Source organism: Hippocampus zosterae, chromosome 2 (assembly GCF_025434085.1).
Source record: "Hippocampus zosterae strain Florida chromosome 2, ASM2543408v3, whole genome shotgun sequence".
In the NCBI taxonomy this organism is placed as follows: Eukaryota; Metazoa; Chordata; class Actinopteri; order Syngnathiformes; family Syngnathidae; genus Hippocampus; species Hippocampus zosterae.
Genome location: NC_067452.1, coordinates 36,712,646 through 36,732,564, shown reverse-complemented (window position 1 = coordinate 36,732,564; position 19,919 = coordinate 36,712,646). Strand labels below are relative to the sequence as shown.

At 42.5% G+C, this 19,919-nt stretch overlaps 3 protein-coding genes across 4 annotated transcripts; 1 reads left to right on the top strand and 2 right to left on the bottom strand.

Moving 5' to 3' along the window:
* Nucleotides 1-1,014: 1,014 nt before the first annotated feature.
* Nucleotides 1,015-3,630, bottom strand: ppp1r3da (protein phosphatase 1, regulatory subunit 3Da). Its single transcript, XM_052051649.1, has 2 exons — nt 3,329-3,630; nt 1,015-2,474 (listed from the first exon to the last, which is right to left on the bottom strand). Exon 2 carries the CDS (start codon nt 2,444-2,446, stop codon nt 1,523-1,525), a length of 924 nt encoding a protein of 307 aa, XP_051907609.1. The 5' UTR covers nt 2,447-2,474; nt 3,329-3,630; the 3' UTR covers nt 1,015-1,522.
* A 120-nt stretch (nt 3,631-3,750) lies between these two features.
* Nucleotides 3,751-7,911, top strand: fam217ba (family with sequence similarity 217 member Ba). Of its 2 annotated transcripts, none has more exons than XM_052051130.1 (4): nt 3,751-4,256; nt 4,356-4,452; nt 5,447-5,511; nt 5,605-7,911. In XM_052051130.1, exons 1-4 carry the CDS (start codon nt 4,150-4,152, stop codon nt 6,986-6,988), a joined length of 1,653 nt encoding a protein of 550 aa, XP_051907090.1. In that variant the 5' UTR covers nt 3,751-4,149; the 3' UTR covers nt 6,989-7,911. The 2 variants fall into 2 exon arrangements, with proteins under 2 accessions (XP_051907090.1, XP_051907099.1); XM_052051139.1 differs by having other exon boundaries at nt 4,140-4,288.
* A 1,039-nt stretch (nt 7,912-8,950) lies between these two features.
* ttll9 (tubulin tyrosine ligase-like family, member 9) lies at nt 8,951-13,848 on the bottom strand. Its single transcript, XM_052051413.1, has 13 exons — nt 13,661-13,848; nt 12,673-12,765; nt 12,466-12,568; nt 12,190-12,375; nt 12,002-12,070; nt 11,822-11,915; nt 11,699-11,739; nt 10,851-10,938; nt 10,662-10,720; nt 10,367-10,563; nt 9,962-10,075; nt 9,366-9,490; nt 8,951-9,241 (listed from the first exon to the last, which is right to left on the bottom strand). Coding segments are annotated over exons 1-13 (1,242 nt in total). The 5' UTR covers nt 13,663-13,848; the 3' UTR covers nt 8,951-9,170.
* Between the last annotated feature and the right edge of the window lie 6,071 nt (nt 13,849-19,919).

The following is a 19,919-nucleotide window of genomic DNA, read 5'->3' as shown; positions in this document are numbered from 1 at the left end:
GTTGCGCTATTGAAACCCTTTCGATTATTCAGAGTGCACCAATCACAAAATGCCGGTGCACGCTATACACGCGCCGAGCGCCGACTAGTGACCCAGGCCACCGAGAACGTCAGGCAGTACAGATGGATTGGTTTCGAACAGCTATTACCAACATTTTTTATGTTGTTTACCCCAAAACCTTTTTGCGATACCATGAATAACCCCTCACTCATACGTGTTGATGATTCCCCAAAAGTAGAACGTACCGCAACTGATTTTAAATGAATATAATTTTATTTTCTTTCCTGAGTTTAAACAATTTATTTTTATTGAGATCTTCAGAGCGTTCAATCAACCTACCGTGCTTGTTTTTGGAATGTGGGTGGAAAACAGAGTACCCGGAGAAAACCCACGCAGGCACAGAGGGCAGAACATGCAAACAGGCTGGGGTCGGATTTGAACCCACTGCTCTGAGGCAGCCTTACTAATCTGTCAACCACCAAACTGCCTATGAACAATAATTCCGAATCAAAATATTATGCTTATTAAACCAGAGTAACAAGTGACAGCAATGAAACAAATTATATCGAAAAATTACATTTTAACTGTTTTATTTGAAATTATATTTGGTCATTAGGGGGCATTGGGACAAGAGAAAAAATGGCTTTCTGGGGGGTACTTCAAATATATTTGGTATTTTAAAAACTATTTTCAAGTATTATATTCTCGTAGTTTTATAGCTCTGGTTTCAATTTTAAAAAGTACTCAGAAACTGCATGTTCTAGTATTTATATGTGGATTAGTTAAAATTGTATGGGTGGGATGTAAAATGTCCTCCAAATCTTGACTGACCCATATTTATATGCATGATACCCAAATTCGTCTGCATCATATTTTCAGAACCATCAAGACAAAATTCAAATACAAAATGTGAATCCGAGCACTGTCAGCCAGTCATAATTCACCAGAGTAATGTAGCCTACTCTGTATGGTGGATGTAAACAGTGCAGTTTACTGAAAAATAAACACCAGAGATTTGGTCACATCTTTATTACACAAAATAGACATTATTTATGGTTTGTAGTAACACATGACAAAAGAATGTTTTTTTAATATTACCCCCTAAGACACACATTTGGCATTCGGGTTTGCTAAGATTTGGCGATCACTTCCTTTTCAATATACTGTAATGGAATAGTTCGTGAACCTCCTTTCCAATGAAAGTCCAAACATTCATGTGCTTTCTTGTGCAATTCAAATACCACAATAGAAAAAGACACAAAAGTGAAAGTTGAAATCAAAGTGCAATTTAAAAAGACACAAAATTAACTTTTGGAAGCTGCTGACAGATAAAAATCCATTTGATGTTAGTGTTAATTTCTCTCATGTCAAAAGTTCATTCACAGTCTATGCGTAACAACAAATCATCGTTGTATTTTTATTCATGTATTTGCAAAAAGTCACCTACCTGTCAATGTCACAAGAAAGTCAATTCATTTTCAATAAGTGTGCTTTTCATTTTTTTGTGCCTGAACGCCGCATCCTAAAAAAAGTGAACCATGCTATCCTCACATTCTTTGGGGACAGTGTGCTTGTAGTGATGGCAAAGTAACTTGTAATTTTCTCCAAAATTATTGTCCCAGTATTCAACTCCACAAACCTTGTACTTGATGGCAAATTCTAACAGAGCCCCAGGCTGCAGGAATGGAGGGACAGGCAAGTGGAAACGGAACACATCACAAGTGAGTTGACTTCCTCCTTCACACATCTTTGAGCTAGTAGAGATCCATGAGGCCTTAGTTTCTGCACAGCTCTTCCACTCTGTAAATGAATAGCGAGCAGTTACGTCTTTCTCAAAATCCAGATTCAGCACTTGGGCAATTCCGATCACACCGAATTCAAAACATAGGACTCTCTCGAGACACACTTTGTGCTTGAGAAGACGATGCAAAAATCCTGGATGATCGCCGGTGTGTTGGTCAAAAAGTGGCTGTAAGTAAGGCAAGGATATCTCCAAATGGTTTCCATCGGCCAACTCTGCAGCCATCAGCAATCTAAAACTGACGTGATGTGGTACGGATGGTTCATCTCCGGATTTGAAAAACTTGATATTCTCCAGATCAAGGCCCAGAGAGTCAATAAATCGTACACCAAAATGTCTGCATTTTCTTCTCTTTTCTGTGGTAGGTGGCAGAGACTGTGAGCGTTGACGGATGATGGATTTTGGTACAGGTTCACATAATAGAGTGTGGACGTCCCGAATGCTTGGCGGTGGCACTCGAGGACCTGGTGGACGGATAGGAATCGGCTTCTTCTCCACATCACTTTTTACTTGTCGCAGCAAGTCATTCAGATTGATGGCCATACAGGGCTTTGACAATAATCTAGAAGCACTTGGCAAATGTGTCTCCTGTTCAGATGTTGTCGGCAAAATCTTCTCTTGTCCAATAAACCACCCTCTGTCCATGGCGTCAGTGAACTAGTGCTGTGCTCACCTGCAAAGAATGTTGGCAATCATTCGACTCTACTGTATTTATGTGTAAGCCATACATTATTCGAATTAAATATTATATAGTTTAAATTCAATTTAACAGTCTAAAATGAGGAAGGGGTCAGCCTCAAAACACACACTACAGTACAAAATTATAGTTTTGTACTTTTTTTTGTGGCTCGAATACGCCCGGTACTATTGAAAATTAGCATAAATAAATGAATATAAAAAGGTATGAAACTTTTCAAAAAGTATTTATGGTAAGTTTTGCTTTTCCTGATGTGTGTATACATTAATTATTCTGTCCGACTGTACATACCGTACACATTGTTAGGGACAGTGTGGTGCGATGCATGCATGGAGAATACAGAAGTGAAAATTGCAATTGGGCTTTATTAACAAACACATGTATTATTTTTTCTCTGATTAGGAAGTATATTTTGACACTGACTATTGTATGTGTCCCTACGGCATGTGTGAATATTTTTTCTTCGAAAGAATAAATCTCGAAGTCTAAACTGTCAATCGATGTAAACGTCTTGAGTGTTTGTCTGTCCTACGAATTGATTGAGTGGCGACCGAACCCCGGCCTCTCACTCAATGTCAGCTGGGATAAGATATGGAAATGGGGACCGGAATTTTCTTCCGTTTTTAGTATCGAAATAACTTTCTCCTGAAATGCACTGTGATGGTCCAAACCTGACGGAAAAATAGCAGGAGTATAGACGTGCATATGAAAACAAAACACGAAAAGCAGGAAATGACCGGTGGGCGTGTATTCGACGAGTTCGCGCAAGGCTGCGTGTTGAAGTCGTGCCTCAATAAATTCGTTAAAAAAAGACGTAAACTTTATCTCACCAGAGAAAAATCGTGCTTATGTTTCAGGCTGCAGTCCCGACTTGATCTTCAATTGCTGTATGATAGCCCTCGGCGACAATAATACGACTTGATCTGTCACTTTCGCCCCGTAAACATCATACAAGATAAATTCGATGATGAGCAGTTCTCGCGCGTGCAGCATTTTAGGGAAGGAGCACTTGAACTGATGTTTTCTGGGAATTCGAGTGACTTTGCAATCTGTGGCTCCTACTCAAGCCAAATATAACATGGTTTCTGGCGCCTGTCTTCCTCTGCTCAATTGATCGAACGTCGTTGTTGAGCAACCGGAAGCGCACGAACTAACATGGCTGTAATGTTTGCTTTAAAAGCCAGGCCTGAAAAGCTTAAACTACAAGTCCCATAATGCACATGGACGGTGTACGTCACAACTAGCAGTGAGCCAGTCACTGGCAGGTAAACAAACCTGTCACTGGCTGGGAAGGCGAGACAACCAAAACGAGTAACCCGCGTGACCGAGTTATTTATCTTATAATTGCGATTGTGGAGATGTACAAAAGGAATACACGTCTGTTGTGCCACTGTTTCAATGAAATCCAAGATGATGTGTTGCAGCAGAGAAGAGACTAAAATGAGTGGGAAGACGGCGGCAACGCGCTCGGCAGAGGCAGCTGACTTCATTGACGCATGATGCATTGCAGTACTTTTCCAGAAATGGGTGTTAACATCCTTATTCCTACAGCTGAACATCTGATTCGATAGACCATTTTGATTTTTTTTTTCGCTAGAGTGTGAATTTACTTGATAGAGTCCAATGACCATCACCGCTGCAAAACTACAACATGGGTCCCATCATACAAGAGCGCGCAGCATCCACGACAATGAAACGCGTCGTTTCCAAAGAGAAGATGCGCGTCAAAAACACCGAAAATAGCGGACCAAACACAGGGTAGGACATTGAATCCACCGTGCTAAACTTGTGTAAGTTGAGGGGTTCGTTGGATTTGTGTCGGGCGCATGTTGAGATGACCGATCTTTGTTTGCACAGTTTAAAGAAGGGTAAGAAGATGAAGAAAGCAGTCGGCCAAATGAAAAGTGGCCTGCCGGGACCCGCTCAGGACCAAATCGTGGGAACAGTAGAGCAGGTGACTAGATGTCAAATATGTAACACAGACAACACCGACAACATTTGGAGTGGGGTGGGGTGGGGGTCTAAATCAGGAGATGCTGATGGATATTTGTTAATTATCAACTTGGGAAGCCATTTGACAGCCTGGTGAATAAGAGCTAGCTAGATATGCATGAGTTGACTGAAATGCTGTTTTGTTTTCATACAATGGATGAGGCGGCCCGGTAGTCCAGTGGTTAGCACGTCAGCTTCACAGTGCAGAGGTACCGGGTTCGATTCCAGCTCCGGCCTCCCTGTGTGGAGTTTGCATGTTCTCCCCGGGCCTGCGTGGGTTTTCTCCGGGTGCTCCGGTTTCCTCCCACATTCCAAAAATATGAATGGCAGGCTGATTGAACACTCTAAAAATTGTCCCTAGGTGTGAGTGTGAGCGTGGATGGTTGTTCGTCTATGTGTGCCCTGCGATTGGCTGGCAACCGATTCAGGGTGTCCCCCACCTACTGCCCGGAGATGGCTGGGATGGGCTCCAGCACTCCCCGCGACCCTAGTGAGGATCAAGCGGTACGGAAGATGAATGAATGAATGAATGATACAATGGATGAGATTTAACGTGGGCGGCCCGGTGATCAGGTGGTTAGCGCGTCGACCTCACAGTGCAGAGGTACCGTAGGGCCTCCCTGTGTGGAGTTTGCATGTTCTCCCCGGGCCCGGGCGTGCGTTTCATCCGGGTACTTCGGTTTCCTCCCACATTCCAAAAACGTGCATGACAGGCTGGTTGAACATTCAAAATTGTCCCTACTTGTGTGTGTGTGCGTGGACGGTTGTTCATCCGTGTGCCCTGCGATTGGCTGGCAGCCGCTTAAGGGTGTCCTCCGCCTACTGCCTGAAGACGGTTGGGATAGGCTCCAGCACCACCACCACATAAAGCGGATCAGAAAATGACTGAATGAAAATAAACATTTAACTTTCACATTATTGCAAACCGTACAATGTAAAGAGGTTTGGTTTCACAGGGTTCACAGCCGAGAAGTTCCAAGTTGAAATCTGGCACCTTTCGGAACACAAACAAACTCGCCAGGTATGGACTTTGTATTTTCACCAAAGGTTGTGTTTCGGATACAGTCAATCAACTGAATGCTCACAAGCTTTTCCGCATCCGTCTTTCTATCAGCCCGGCAGAAGCGCAAGATGCAAGACCTCAACTTGGCCAACATTCGAGTGTGCACCGAAATGAGGAAAGGAAAACCCATCAACGGATGTCACCATGCGGCACTGAGCTACAGCAGAATCATGGAGGGGCGTGCAAGAATCGACGCGCACTCTCTCTCCCCCTGTCCCCCATATCAGGCCTCCGACACATGCCGGAGCACCCGCTAACGCATTCCCCAGCCCCTATACCAGAGGCCCTTCAGGACCCCTACAAAGTTGACGACAGCGACAGTGCCAGTGACCTATCTGACTCCGAGAGGCTGCCTGTGCTGCCATCACCTTGTACTCCTTGTACGCTTCCTAATCTAAACCTGCGAGCTGAGGTCATAAACTCGAATGACTTCCCACTGGACATCCCGGGACCTCATGGGAATGGAGATGATGAAGACGAGAGTGAGACACCCGCCCACTGTTACCCGGATTTTCTTCCGCCACCTTTCAACACCTGGAGCCTTAGACAGCTAGCGGTGTTTCTTCATACAGAAGGTCGTGGTGCCCCCAGGCCTAAACCGGTGGGGGCTTTGGAGAGATTCCTCGAGAGACTCCTACAGTTGGAGTGGCTCCAAATTCAAACCGTTCAGGCTGAGAGCAGCCGCCCACCTGGAAGACACGCGAGGCCTCAGGCCGCATCCGGTCACTCACCGAGACCTCATACGGCTCCATCATCTCGACTTAACTCCCCAAAAGGGCCGCGGCACAGCCAGAGAGCCTTCCCATATTTGATCAATCCGCCGTCACCAGCGTCCGCTGCCGCACAGGTCCGCCCGTTAGTTTGCCCACATTGTCACATTCGCTACCCTTTGTGCAACGGGAGTTGTTCCGCCTACGCGTACCAGCGCCACTCGCGTCTCAGCCCACTGCTGGAGCGTAAAACCAGACCGGGGGCGCCTGTGAAGAGGAGCTGCAGCGAAACGCAAGAAGCCACCAAAGAAGGGAGGAACCAAGGAGCACAAAGCGGAGGTGGAGCCCAGATCCCAGTGAGCCCCTCAACAGGCCATCTTAGGCACATGCAAGCTGCAGGCAATGCTCGAAAACAAACCCGGGAATTGGGATCAAACCCAAACGGTAAAGGTCAGGCGAGGAAAAGTCGAGTTCGAACCAACTCTGAGACCGATGTTAAGAAGGAACCCAGTGTGGTTAAAGCGGCAGGTACCGAGAAACATGTTTTAGGGGCAAGTAAGAAAGGGGCCGTCACCGCAAAGAAACTAGAAGACTGGCAGAGGACGGCGGCAGGAGCTCAGGCACCCAAGACCGCCTTGAAAAGAGCTGCAAAAGAGCCACGGTCTCTTTCGAAAGCGCCCTCTAGTGGTGGAAAAACAAAAAATGTCCAATCTGCTCCCAAGTAACACGTATCCCACTCGGCCTACGCAGTACCGGTACTTTACTCTGAGGTCACTTGACACTGGAGCTTGAAGCTATGCTTGCTTTCTGTGTAATACTAACACGCTGTAATATTATACCGCTGTCCAGATCACTTTTTCAAGCGGTACCACGTAACAATATAACAGATGAGAAATTCAAAGCACAACATTGTATCTAAACAGTAAATAACGATTATTACATTGCACTACGTACAGGAGGCTTATCATATCTCCTCCTCAGAAAACTCATGCAATAAGAACCAAACCACACTCCATCGTCATTTCTTGTTATGCTACGAATGTCCAAAAAGGGATGAAAAGTGCAACCAGTTGCCAGCTTTCAGCGTAAGTAATGAATCGTGACGGTTACCCGCTATTGACATACATTATTTTTGTCACTGAATAATGATCATAAACACTGGTGATAACAATCTTAATGTAGTTATATTTACGTTTTCAGTGCTTTTAAACAATGTATTGACTTTTTTTCACTTTGCTCTTGGGTGCCTCATTTTCAGATGTCTTCTGTGCATTCATTGCATCCTCGTCTGAAAAGCAGGCCGATAAATAAATTGCAGTGTGCTGCAGGAAAATGTGCGAGTTTAACATGTGCAAGTTGCTTCACATTTTTTTTTGTTTTTGTTCAAAAAGGGCTTCTTGTGTATTCAAGCGCGGATTGTTGTTCTTTGAATATGAACTGTATTTTGCAAAGAGCTGAGCTCTGATGTAATTAATGAGAGTAATGTTTGCTATGAATGTAAATGCGTATTTTTCCAAATTTTATACACCAGTTATATTTATGTACGTATTGTGTTGGAATTGTATTCATCATCACCGTTATTACGTTTACATGTGTCATACACATCATGGACAGTATTTATTAAAAAAAAAAAAAAAAAGCTAAATAACTGTCTACTGTGCTGTCTCACTTTTAAATAATGTGGTCCAATTATAGTAAGTTAACACCACAGAAAATAGGTCAAGACATGGATGGCAGTTGACTATACAGGCCCGGGGAGAACATGCAAACTCCACACAGGGAGGCCGGAGCTGGAATCGAACCCGGTACCTCTGCACTGTGAAGCCCAGGTGCTAACCACTGGACTACTGGGCCTGTTATATATCCATTATTTCTGGAGAACATGTTTTGTAATTGAGTCTAATTTGCGTATTTTGAGTTACCACATTCGCTAATCATTGTAGCAATCATGTCACTGACCACGTAGACCGCCACATTCATTTTTTGAATGCTTTCTTCAAGAAATCTTGTTGCCTCAGAAGAGGTGTTTTAAGTTTGGCTACCCGGTTGGCTCGCTCATCTCCCTGGTACAGTATTTTGCATACCGCTCCGCACGTCTAGTTGTGTAATGACGTTCCAAAAACAGGTAGCTGGAGTCTGTGCAAAGCTCAAACAGGCAAATGTGATTTGCTCATCAAAAACATGAATGAAATAAACAGCCAATTTTTAATAACAATGAATGATGTGCCAAATTGAAATATTGCTCGAGCAAAGGTACAAAAATAAGTGTTGTCTTAGAAGACGTCTGACATCAGAATGCTAAAGAAATGGTCACCCAACAAGAAGCTAGGACTATTAATTTGGAAAGAATGAGAAGTGATATCTATACATATATTGCGCGTCGTCCCGCACGCAGTCTGTCCTTCCGTCTGTCCCTTTTCAAAACGTACCTACTTCACCGCGCCGCTGCGCGCCGCCACTGCGCGCCGCCACTGCGCCGCTCAGGCAGTGGCTCACTACGATCGCGCGGGCATCTTAGCGAAAAAATGTTGTCTACCCACAAGCATTGCAATAAAATTGTTAGTTATTTAGTAGAGCTAAACATCTCTTTATTTTCGCGATAAGCAATGAAGATGAACAAAAAGTTGAACCAAGCAACAACACTTTTGTGGGCCGAAGGCCCACCTTACCAGCCTTCCACAGGAACTAACTGATGAGCCGCCCGGAGGGCGGCGAACCAGCTAGTGTGACATAATACAGTTGTTTGTTGAAAGAATATTCTACCAATAATAAATGAAAACAGAAATGATCTCCTATCGTTGCGGTTCAGTTAGGAAAAGGAAAGACTCAATGCCACCTCTTGAGACTCATCTACAAACGGAGGCGATGAAGCAAGTTATTTTGTGGCGCTACAGCAAACTGGCAATTTTATATCCTCTTCGGACCAGGAAATGTTTTCAGGAGCGAATTTAGCTGGTGTTCTCGGTCATTTGCACACCCTGGAAAAAATAAAGATAAGCCAAATAGTTATCTTCTCATTCTGCTCCGTGTGTCACATTATGTACATGTTTTATTGAACTTTGTAACAGAAGCGTGTTGACTCCAAATAAGCCACTCCCATACCCAAGTATGTGTTGGCTTTTAAACATGAACAGCCAAATATTTCTGGGTCGACGTCCTCACTGTAGACAGGCCCGTCATTCCACACGAGATCAAACCCACCCACCCTCTTCTCCTTCCCCGTCAACCTGAGGAAGAACAGCAAGGTGCTCATAAGAGATACATTTCTCACATTCATTCATTCATTCAAATTAATAACATCATTCGCTGTATGGACAAAGGTATTGCAACGTACATTATTGGTTATCCTTGAATCGTACATTGCGACCCCCCCCCCCCACCCAAACATTTCAGCTGAAAATGATCCACCCCCTTTAGGCGACGTCGTGTGTCCAAGATTTTCTGGCAGTGGAAATTTGGTTTACTGACGTTTAACGTGAACTAAAAAAAATCTGTTGTAGTTCATCCAAAACTATTTGGTGGTGTCAATGTCATTGGAGAGAGACTTCCCGTAAATTCCCGCACAGTTGACAAAGAATTAACCGAACTGTCACGGTAAGACACAAGACATTCTCAAGTTTAAGCCATGCAGAGACTTTTGCCCATATACTTTTTCCATATTACATTTCAATAAAAGCCATCAAGAGATATTGATTTACCTTCCCTCCATGTCCACAATATTCACAGTGTCTTCCAGCAGGCTGTACTTCATGTCGTAATCCTCCTGGCTGCTCGGTGCGAGTGACGGCGAAGCATTGACTTCAATTAACCACCTACAAATTAAACATGAGTTCAGTTTTTCAATTTGGGACCTTGTGGAGAAATGCAAAGAATGCCTTCAGCCAAAGCAAAGGTTTTACAACTGTTTTAATATTCCTACCTGGTAGGTTGAATGCACAACACCTCAGCATGTTTGCACGCGTTATAATCTCTGCGCTTGCGCAAGTTTGCGCATGTATATCGGGTGTGCACATTAAAATTGCGTGCCTGTGAGCGAACACCAAACAAATACACGATCGCACGCGCTGCGCAAACACAAACTGGCTTTCGATTTAAACTCACACGGTTTGAGGTTCTCATCCAACATAATGTCATAGCCGTAGAGCTCAAAGCAGTGTTTGTCATTGATAATGATCTTCTGCACACTTTGGAGGCTGCTGATGAAGATGTTATCCATCTCTTTGAACAAAGTTTCCACTGTCTGTCTTCCGTGCTTTGCAGTCAGATACCGACGGAGCTTCTGTATCTTCCATTTACATCCCTATGTAAAAAGGCAGGTACACACTTTTAGGAGAACAAAGCTGGTACGAAGTCGGAGGCTGCCGCAGGTAACGGTGACATGAATGTGAGACTCCTCACTTTTTCCGGATCATAGTCCGGTGCTGTTTTTTGAACCGCTACATTCGTGAGATGCACATCTGTATAGGAGGCGATAAGGAAAATGTAGGGACATCGAGGTTTTATGTTCAACATGTCAATGAAAAAAAAAAAAGCGCAATATAGCATAAAATTAAAATCCACACTGCGCAAAATGCTCCAAAAGGATACACTTGTCATCAATACTACTAAGGGAGAAGCGTGTGCTTGAGAGGCGAGCAAATCCTTCTCGATATAGCCACGCCTTCAAGGGAAAATACTGACAACAATATCACATACAATGTTAGGAACAGTGTACGTATTGTACAGGCACCACAATTATTATTCATGAGAGTTCATTTTCATTTGTTGATTGGGCGTTTTTTTTAGCTAGAAAGAGTCACAGTCTAGTGAAAAACACATCTGTCCATTTTTTGTCATTTCAATTTATTTGTTATTCAGGGGATGTCCGAAACGTCGACGACCCATTAATGTAAAATGTTTTTTAAATGACAAAAATGGACGGACATGTTATTCACAGGACTGCAATGATATGTCATAAACAACATTCAGATTCCAATATTTTTTTTTTTGTTAAACCCTTTTCATGGTAACTTAAGCAATAGTTGAACTTACTATTATCCTTAATTTATGATTTCAAAACTAGAAATCCATCTTTTTTTTGGGTACATATCCAATGATAATGAGGCAAGATTAAAAATTTTGGGGTTTCAGTTAAAACGGCCCTCTGAGGGAAACCACAATGTGGCCTATGAAAAAAAAAAGAGTTTAGAATGAGATTTCCACAAAATGAAAAAAAAATGGTCATCAGAACAATTCTCAGAATGACAAAAAAAGTATATTTTCCTTCTCTCTTCTCTAACTTCTTTTTGGCTTTTTGCCACTTTCTTGTGCAATTTCCAGCCAATTCTGGCTCAAAATTTGGCTGCCAGGGTATGAATAATTTCGATATTACCTGTGTAAAACATTTTAACTTGAAATACAGTATAAATGTTGTTTTCACAAATGTATTTACATACTGATGTAACCATCACATACACCCGGAGGTCAAACTTCCTCCCTGTGAAGAGGAAATGAACCAGTAAATATTTATTGACTTATTTTTTTCCATGTAAAATACGATTTTTGAGTCGGTGATTTACCGCCAAGTAGGTAGGGGTTTTCAATGTAGCGTTGTGCCACGTAGCTTTCCACTTGAGCGGCATCTTTCTGCTCCTCCGAGCGGGTGCCATCATGCTGGAACGCAATGTTTTCAATGAAATTACATTTCTGTGTTTTGTACTTGTTTATCTGTCCATGTGTTCTCATTCAAAATCACGCACCTTCCTCCATTCCATGATGTCTTTTAGTTTTTTAAAAAGGAAGATGCCTGCCCCTTGAGATTTTGCTGCCTGTGAAAATACTGCATTCAGTGTAGTGTCTTATTACTTGGTGACTTCTTTCAGGGTCACATGCCAGATACAGCAGCGTCATCATTTATATTTTGTATTTGTGATTAATTTGAGCTTACTGGCTTCATGATCCAGGTGCTGCCTGGGTTTCTTTTGAACTCCTCCACAAAGAGATGATATTCATTTGGCAGCGCAAAGGTGCAGGGGAAGAAATCACATTTGGAGCCCTCCATGCTGCTGGTATCCCTTTCAAGATTCTTTTTAAACCTTTTCAAATTTTTCAGCATGAAGTCCTTGCGTGTCAGCTGTGTGGAAAAAGCATGTAACTGGAGCGCGATTACCGAAAGCGATGAAGTCAGAAAACCTGACAATATACAGTACATGAGATTCCTTACCTCATAATGGTTCCGAAAATGGTTGACTCTGACATGTTCCTCCATGTACAAATTCTCCTTGAGCCAGCCCACGCCACACCAATGGAAGTCCCACTCAGAATCACTTTAATTAAAAACATTAAAATAAAATTTAAAAAATCACAAGCTCCAACAACGATAAATGTGCACAGAAGCTGAATTATCATGATGACCATGGAGACTACTCACTCTTTGACTTCAATCCAGCCTGGCCTTTGTCTCAAGACATCTTGTATGGGACCAGGCTGACTGCATTTGTAGCGCACGACATATCTTCCCTCCCTGAGATAACAATTTCACATGGTTTATCTGTCATATGCCTGGATTTGACTTTAAAAAACAGATCCTGATGATGGTATTTGTAATAATGGTACACTGGCTTGTTGTAAGGAAAATATGTCATTGCTTTATGATTGGAGACAAAATGACTATTTTGATCATTTTAATCGGGCTCTTATCAATGTTGATAAATGGTCAGTCATTTCTGCACCTGGCAAAGTTTGTTTAGCAGCGCTAGTAAGAGATTTGTCAATGTAAAAGTGTAAAATGATTTGTGTGTTTACACATGAGATGCTCAGACTTGCTCAAGTAAAGTGGCTTTTTTAAATGCGATCAAATCAACTCAAGTCAGCTTATATTGTCATATATGCTCAATAAAAGCTGATCATAAATCATTGTTAGTTATCCTTTGGGGAGCAAAAATAAAGTGGCGTTTTGCATGCTATCAAGTCAAGTCAGCTGTTATTGACAAATATGCTCAATAAAAGCTGATCATAAAATATAATCATTGTTAGTTATCCTTTGCGGAACAAAACAAAACGCCCTACTCATTCGCCACGCAATGCATTTCATTCGCGAATAACTGACACCCATGCTATCTTTAGCCCCAATTTAGGCTCGGCGTTAAAAGCAACCAGGATCGATTAATCTCATTTGCACATATTTGACAATGGTTTATTTTCATCAAGTACTGGTCGCCAGACGTTGTAGGGCAAGGCACATATAACAGACAACGATTCAGACTTAGAGACAGAAGATTTTAAAACTCTTCAAGGAAGGTAACATGCCTATTCGCATGTTTTGGCAATACAGTATGGGAAAACCCAGAGAAACCACACGCGGGCATTAGGAGCGAACTAGCAAGCAACAAAACAGTAGGCACGTAACAATAGCGTACATTACGATGTGGGGGGTGTCGCCGTTTCTCAACTCGACACTTGTGAAAACGCTGTTGTGAAGAAGGGTGTCACTTAATCTAAATGTTACCACTGCAGCGCTTAAATAACGTTGTAACTATTACGACCTACAAGAAATAAGAACTCGTTTGCAAGGAGCGCTTGAAAGAATAACCGGCGCTCTATGACGTCACAGCGAGTTACGCTTGAAAGCGTCACGTGACAAGGAGAGACAGCCCAAGAACCACCGAAGTGTCTGAGTTTCAGCCTCGTCAACTCTACCTTTCTTTTTCGCTAAAAATGTCCGTGAGACCATAACCATATGGTACTACTACTACTACTACTACTAAAAATGTCCGTGAGACCATAACCATATGCTACTCCTCCTCCTCCTCCTCCTACTACTACTAACTACCACAACTACCAGTGAATAGGCTTTATTTGATATTGTCATAGATATGTGAATAATATCAATCTATAATCATCAGCCTCAACATTAGGTCATCCAATGGAATTAAAGCTAGTTTAATCAGTGTTCTCAAAAGACCTAATGTACAGTATTTGTGTGTGTCATGAAAGGTGCAGCGTATGAATATACAGATGCTTTTGAAAGTATTCAGCCTCCATGATTTTTGCAACATTTCAGGCTTCAAACTTAGTGATGTAAAATGTAAAATTTTTTGTGTGAAGAATCGAAACCAAGATGGACACAATCGTGATGTGGAATGAAATTTGTGCGCTATTTGAAATATTATTTAGAAATAAAATACAGAAAGATAGGCCATGCAATATTATCTCAGTGCAGCCAACTTTGACTAGAAGTTTCCTGAGGATTTATGAATGATTAAGTGTTGACCTAAATGGCTGATGATAAAACCATGTATTGACATTAGCGACATTTGGGCTTGTGAAATGTAGACCCCGCACTAAAGGTCGTGATCGACTTCTGGTCTAAAGATGATGTCAAGGTCAGGCACTAGATGGAAGTAGGAAACCGACCAGGTGAGCCTTCCCGAACATGGAGGTCCTCCAAGGGTCTCTTTGGCTCTGGATCACGGAGGAGGAACACACATTCTGCTACTGTATTTGATAAGTCAGAGAATTGCTCAATGGCATAGTTGATGCTCTACACAAACATAACAGTAAGAACAGAAAAAAACCCCTGCTACACATGAAACTAAAATACTGCAAATAATTTCAGACCACTGACCAAACCACTTGTTTAATAAATCGGTGAAAAGGTTACTGAACCATGAGTGGAATTGTAATTTATTGGAAAGGGCTCAAAGCCCCTCAAGAGATCTGGATAGACTCGGGTTGAGGGTGGTGTTATTGGAGACAAAAGTGCAGCGTATGATGCCAAACATGACACATACTCTTTTCTGCCAATAGAGGATCAAGTGGCGCAACCGATTTGCCAAGCATTCTAAAGCTTTGCCGGTGTTTTTAGCATATTCCAACGACGTCGTAATCAGAAATAAATTTGGTCTCCCTGAGCCACAATTGCAAAAAATTGTAATGTTTTTTACAGAGGGTCTTCCAAATATTTTTGTCTCTTTAGCACAAGAGAGAGCAACTGTGAGCCAGGCCTTTGCTTGGATCCAACTCCAGTAACCTCTGACCTCACAAATCTTTTGGATTCTTGTTCTCGTGGATGAAAAAAATATATATAAAACAAAAACAAATCTCGCATACACTCCAAATCCTTTTTGGAATTCTCTCCATATTACAACTGCAAAGGTGAGATGAAGGCCATATCACATTTTCTTCCATTTTCTCTACCTTGCTGGTGTTTAACTGGAAATTCCAAGGGCTCAGACGATGAAGTTCCAAAGGCCTTGCCTCCATCAAAGTGTGGATAATTTCATCGCACGTTATTTTGTGAGTCCAATGTGAGCGTTGGCTACGCAGGTGCAGGCAATAACCCCTACATCTGAGGAGCATCACGATTATTTCAAGAAAGTATTTCAAGAAAGGGACTCGAGTGACTGAAATACACAATGACACATAAACGTCGTATTTTGCTCACATCTTGTCGAACCTTGACAGTAGATACCAAATTGTTAAGATATTACCGTGCTTTGCTGCAGTTGAAGAACAGCTCTCAAGCATGTTTTTGCAGGAAGAGAGGGAGGTCATCCAGCGTGATGAAGTGCAAGCCTCTTTGGCGACAGTTGCTCAAACCTTTCCGTCAACCCCACTTCAGCTCCTTGATGACTCCTTGTGTTGGAAAAGATGATGTCCTTGAATTTATGAGATGGGGTTTGCAAACCTGCGCATTCTAACCGGAGAGTGTTCAAGTTCAGTATGTGTAGGATTCTGAAACTGTCAGAGCTTGACTTTATATGAGTTCCTGTAGTAAAAAAACAAAACAAAACAAAACAAAAAAACGTTACCACTGTTTTGTAAGTCTCCCATGATTTCTTATTCAATTTGTTCTGTGCTTAATCATATTGTGAATTATTAAAAAAAAAACTCCTATTCCACGAATCTTTAATCCCGCATCCTTGTTTTTAAATTCATTCATCCATCCATTTTCCGATCCGCACAAGGACTACGGGGTGTGCTGGGGACAGACTGAACCGGTTGCAGGGTACACAGAAACGAACAACCATCCGCGCTCACACTCACACCTAGGGACAATTTTGAGTGTTCAATCAGCCTGCCATGCATGTTTTTCGGAACGTGGGAGGAAAACCCGGAGAAAACCCACACAGGCCCAGGGAGGACATGTAAATGCTACACAGGGAAACCAGAGCTGGAATTGAACCTGGTACCTCTGCACTGTGAGGTTGAGGCGCTAACCACTGGCCACCGGGCCACCCACAGTACAATTCATTTATCTTCCGAGCCGCTTGATCCTCACTAGGGTCGCGGGGGGTGCTGGAGCCTATCCCAGCTGTCTCCGGGCAGTAGGCGGGGGACACCCTGAATCGGTTGCCAGCCAATCGCAGGGCACACAGAAAGAACAACCACTCACACTCACACTTAGGGACAATTTGGAGTGTTCAATAAGCCTGCCACACATGTTTTTGGAATGTGGGAGGAAACTGGAGCACCCGGAGAAAACCCACGCAGGCCTGGGGAGATCATGCAAACTCCACACAGGGAGGCCGGAGCTGGAATCGAACCCGGTTCCTCTGCACTGTGAAGCCGATGTGCTAACCACTGGACTACCGGGCCGCCCCACAGTACAATTTACTCTACATATTTTAACCCTGGAGAACCCACGGGGTCAAATTTGACCCCTATGAATTCTGCTACTCAAAAGCTACCCTTAAATCCCAAAGCGTCAAATTCGGCCCCAATCCTAAATTAAGATTAAAGAATTAAATATTTGAAAAAAACATATATTTTGGTGTTCGGTGAACATACAGCAGTCATTTAATGTAAAATTCATCATTTTCCAAAGAAGAAAACAGTTCTTGAGTTGTCCAGGATCAAAAGCGCTGAATAACATTGAACACATCCCTTTATAAAATCGTTCTGCCTCTTCTGATGAATGCCCTTTCTTTTTCCGTCATGATAAGAACAGATGTTTGAAAATTATTTCTTTTAAAGCGCGGTTTAAGATGACAAGACATGGAAAAGTGATTGGAGTGCATTGTGGTCTGTATGTTGCCCCTCAGGCGAGCATTTATCTATGAAGTTTGAGATCAGCCTGACATATGGTTCCATTTCCTGACAAAAAATTGGATCTAGGCTCTGTTTTTGTGGGCAGTCCTTTTTCAATTTAATCAACATAAGTTACTGACTGATTCATGAAAAAAAATGTTTATTTTCCACTGAGAACACAATAAAAACACACACCCGGTGTATCGTCGGCGTCACAAAATTACCGCAGCCCCATTTTACTGATTCTGTTTTCTCGTGATAACAGCAGTACGGTTTGAGAAGTGCATGCAACTACATTTTCCTCAAAAATAGTACAGTATGTTCATGTGACTGATATGACCCCGCTGGATTGGGATGCTTGGCTTTTCCCGTGTGCGCCATATGGAAACAATCTCTCCATGCTGGCGAAGAACACCGATATTTGTTTTAAACGTCTCATTGTCAATAGTGTCAGAAGAGCTTATTTATGCAGTCAGATTCCTGTGAAAAGCTATATAAATGGGCAAATGTCTTCTGAAATGTTACTCCTTTTTTTTGTGTGTGTGTGTGTGTGTGTGTTAGCCACCCACCAGGAATTCAACAATCAAGGTTACTTTAGGCTGCACCATAAATAAACACAACAGGCCAATGTTTTGTTCATGATTTAAGGCTTTGAAATCAGGTCGATGTATGGTTTGGCTGTTTTCCAAAGTGGCCACAGTAGTTAACGTACTGAACCTAGCCGAGGACTCTAGAATGCTCTTGAAATTTTTGAATATGTTAAAGTCTGTTCAAGCAAAAATAATTGGAAAATCATGAAGAAGAAGAAGAAGAAAACCTTTATTAGTCTCACAATGGAGAAATTCACAATTCACAGCAGCAAAGTTATGAAAGTAAGAAGTAGAACAACAAAATATAGGAGCTGCTGGAAAGGCAGCCACTCTCGCGGTGCCATTTTGAAGTCAAAATAACAGAAATAACAAAAGACAACACATAGGACACAGACAGTCATTCAATCTTCACCAATTTTCTGCAAACACTTTGTTGTCTGAAGCAGTTCTAGATGAAAGAGGAGAGGATCAAAGTGTCCTTTCTCCAGTGGATCATGGACGTCATGCTGAAAATGTGCACCCGTCTGCTACAAGCTAAGTTTTGAAAGCAAACACAAAGCTGTAGCATCCATTGACGAAAAGAGATTAGTTCACTTCTCCTGTCCCACGTAATCCGCTTCAAACTCCAAGCCGCGACTCCCAGCTCCAAATCCGCATCGGCACTCCGCGCCAACGCTCCTTTCTTCTCATCGTCGGCTCCTCAAGACCTCCATCCATCCAGCCGCAGACCGTTCAACAGCACCGATCTCTCCGCTGAACAAAGCGGGGCTGTGAAAAATGCTGCCCATTACAGGCGCAAGACACAAGCGCCCCGGGACTGTCCAGCAACGACAGTCAAATGGCGCCGACATTCCTCCAGTCAAAAACATGAGTGCACGCTTCGCTACTTTCTTATCACCTTCTTAACATCTGTCATGTTTGTTTTAAGGTTCTGCACCTCTGCTGAAGTCATGTGGCAGTTTTGACATCTGCTGATACAAATGGTATTATTTTCACACTAATCTTATTGCTTGTGTGATGAAACGTTTTTGTACGTTGTACAAAACTAATCTTATTGACGCGATAATCTTTAAATACACAAAAGAATTTAAAATGGCTTCAAAATGTCATATATCCTCTGACGTTATCGCCGCATAATTGTTGTTGGTTATATGCCAGGTCCTCCCATCACCACAGTAGCACAAATCCCACTGTCAAGTTGAGATGTGATGGGCCACATAGCAGATGTTCAAGTTCAGGTTTTCACTCTTTGTTGATGAGAATTATTCTTTCTTTCTCCCCTTATTTGTTTACTTTCATATGATTATTTTAGTTCATTTTTTGTCAATGTCCTAATGATGATTTCAGGGGCCAAACAAAGGTCACTTTGGTTTGGCACTCAGTTCTGCAGATGTTGCTCCCAGAACCTGGAGTGCATTAGCCTTCAAATTTTCACTCACCGCACTTGTCTCATTTCAACATAATTTATTCGTATGTCTCTTTCAAACATGCCACCAGAGTTCTCGTAGCTCCGAGGTTAAATTCCTGCTTACTCACCCCAAGATCTTCACTCTTTTTTTTTTCCAAGAACAGTAGTGGACCAGGGCTTGATATCACACTTTTTACATTTTTAGACATTTCTTGGATATCATACATGAACTTTTTTTTTTTTTAAGAGTTGAAAGATCAAAGTTTCAGGTGTATATTTTGTATTCATGTCAGGTATGTAGTTTGTGTTCAGGATGTACGCCGCTTACTGCGCAAAGTTGGCTAGCATAGCTCATTGACAGCTCATTGACACTGATGTGTCAGCACCTGGAGCAATTCCAGGCATTTGGGGCCCCGTGAAGAAAAAAAGTTTTCGAACCCCTCCATGTAAAAGCAACAAAAACTGTTTTCGCCTGTCAGTCATGAGCTCTGAAAAGGATCTCACTCACCCCCTCCCACCCTAATGGTGCCCCTGGGTGGGAGCTCACTATCTTGCTCAAGGGATCAAGCCAGGAAACTTTGGGTGGAGACACGCCACCCCACCTTTGAAGGTTCCTATTGTAATTGGTAGCGGTAGTGTGACATACAG

What these genes read in the sequence shown, in the direction of transcription:
- fam217ba (XM_052051130.1), top strand. Translation starts at nt 4,150, where the DNA reads ATGGGTCCCATCATACAAGAGCGCGCAGCATCCACGACAATGAAACGC. An exon ending in TCGTGGGAACAGTAGAGCAG is followed by an intron (nt 4,453 to 5,446) that starts GTGACTAGATGT and finishes TTGGTTTCACAG; the next exon opens with GGTTCACAGCCGAGAAGTTC. An exon ending in AACACAAACAAACTCGCCAG is followed by an intron (nt 5,512 to 5,604) that starts GTATGGACTTTG and finishes TCTTTCTATCAG; the next exon opens with CCCGGCAGAAGCGCAAGATG.
- ppp1r3da (XM_052051649.1), bottom strand. Translation starts at nt 2,446, where the DNA reads ATGGACAGAGGGTGGTTTATTGGACAAGAGAAGATTTTGCCGACAACA.
- ttll9 (XM_052051413.1), bottom strand. An exon ending in AAACCCCTACCTACTTGGCG is followed by an intron (nt 11,740 to 11,821) that starts GTAAATCACCGA and finishes TCCTCTTCACAG; the next exon opens with GGAGGAAGTTTGACCTCCGG. An exon ending in TAGTAGTATTGATGACAAGT is followed by an intron (nt 10,721 to 10,850) that starts GTATCCTTTTGG and finishes CCTCCTATACAG; the next exon opens with ATGTGCATCTCACGAATGTA.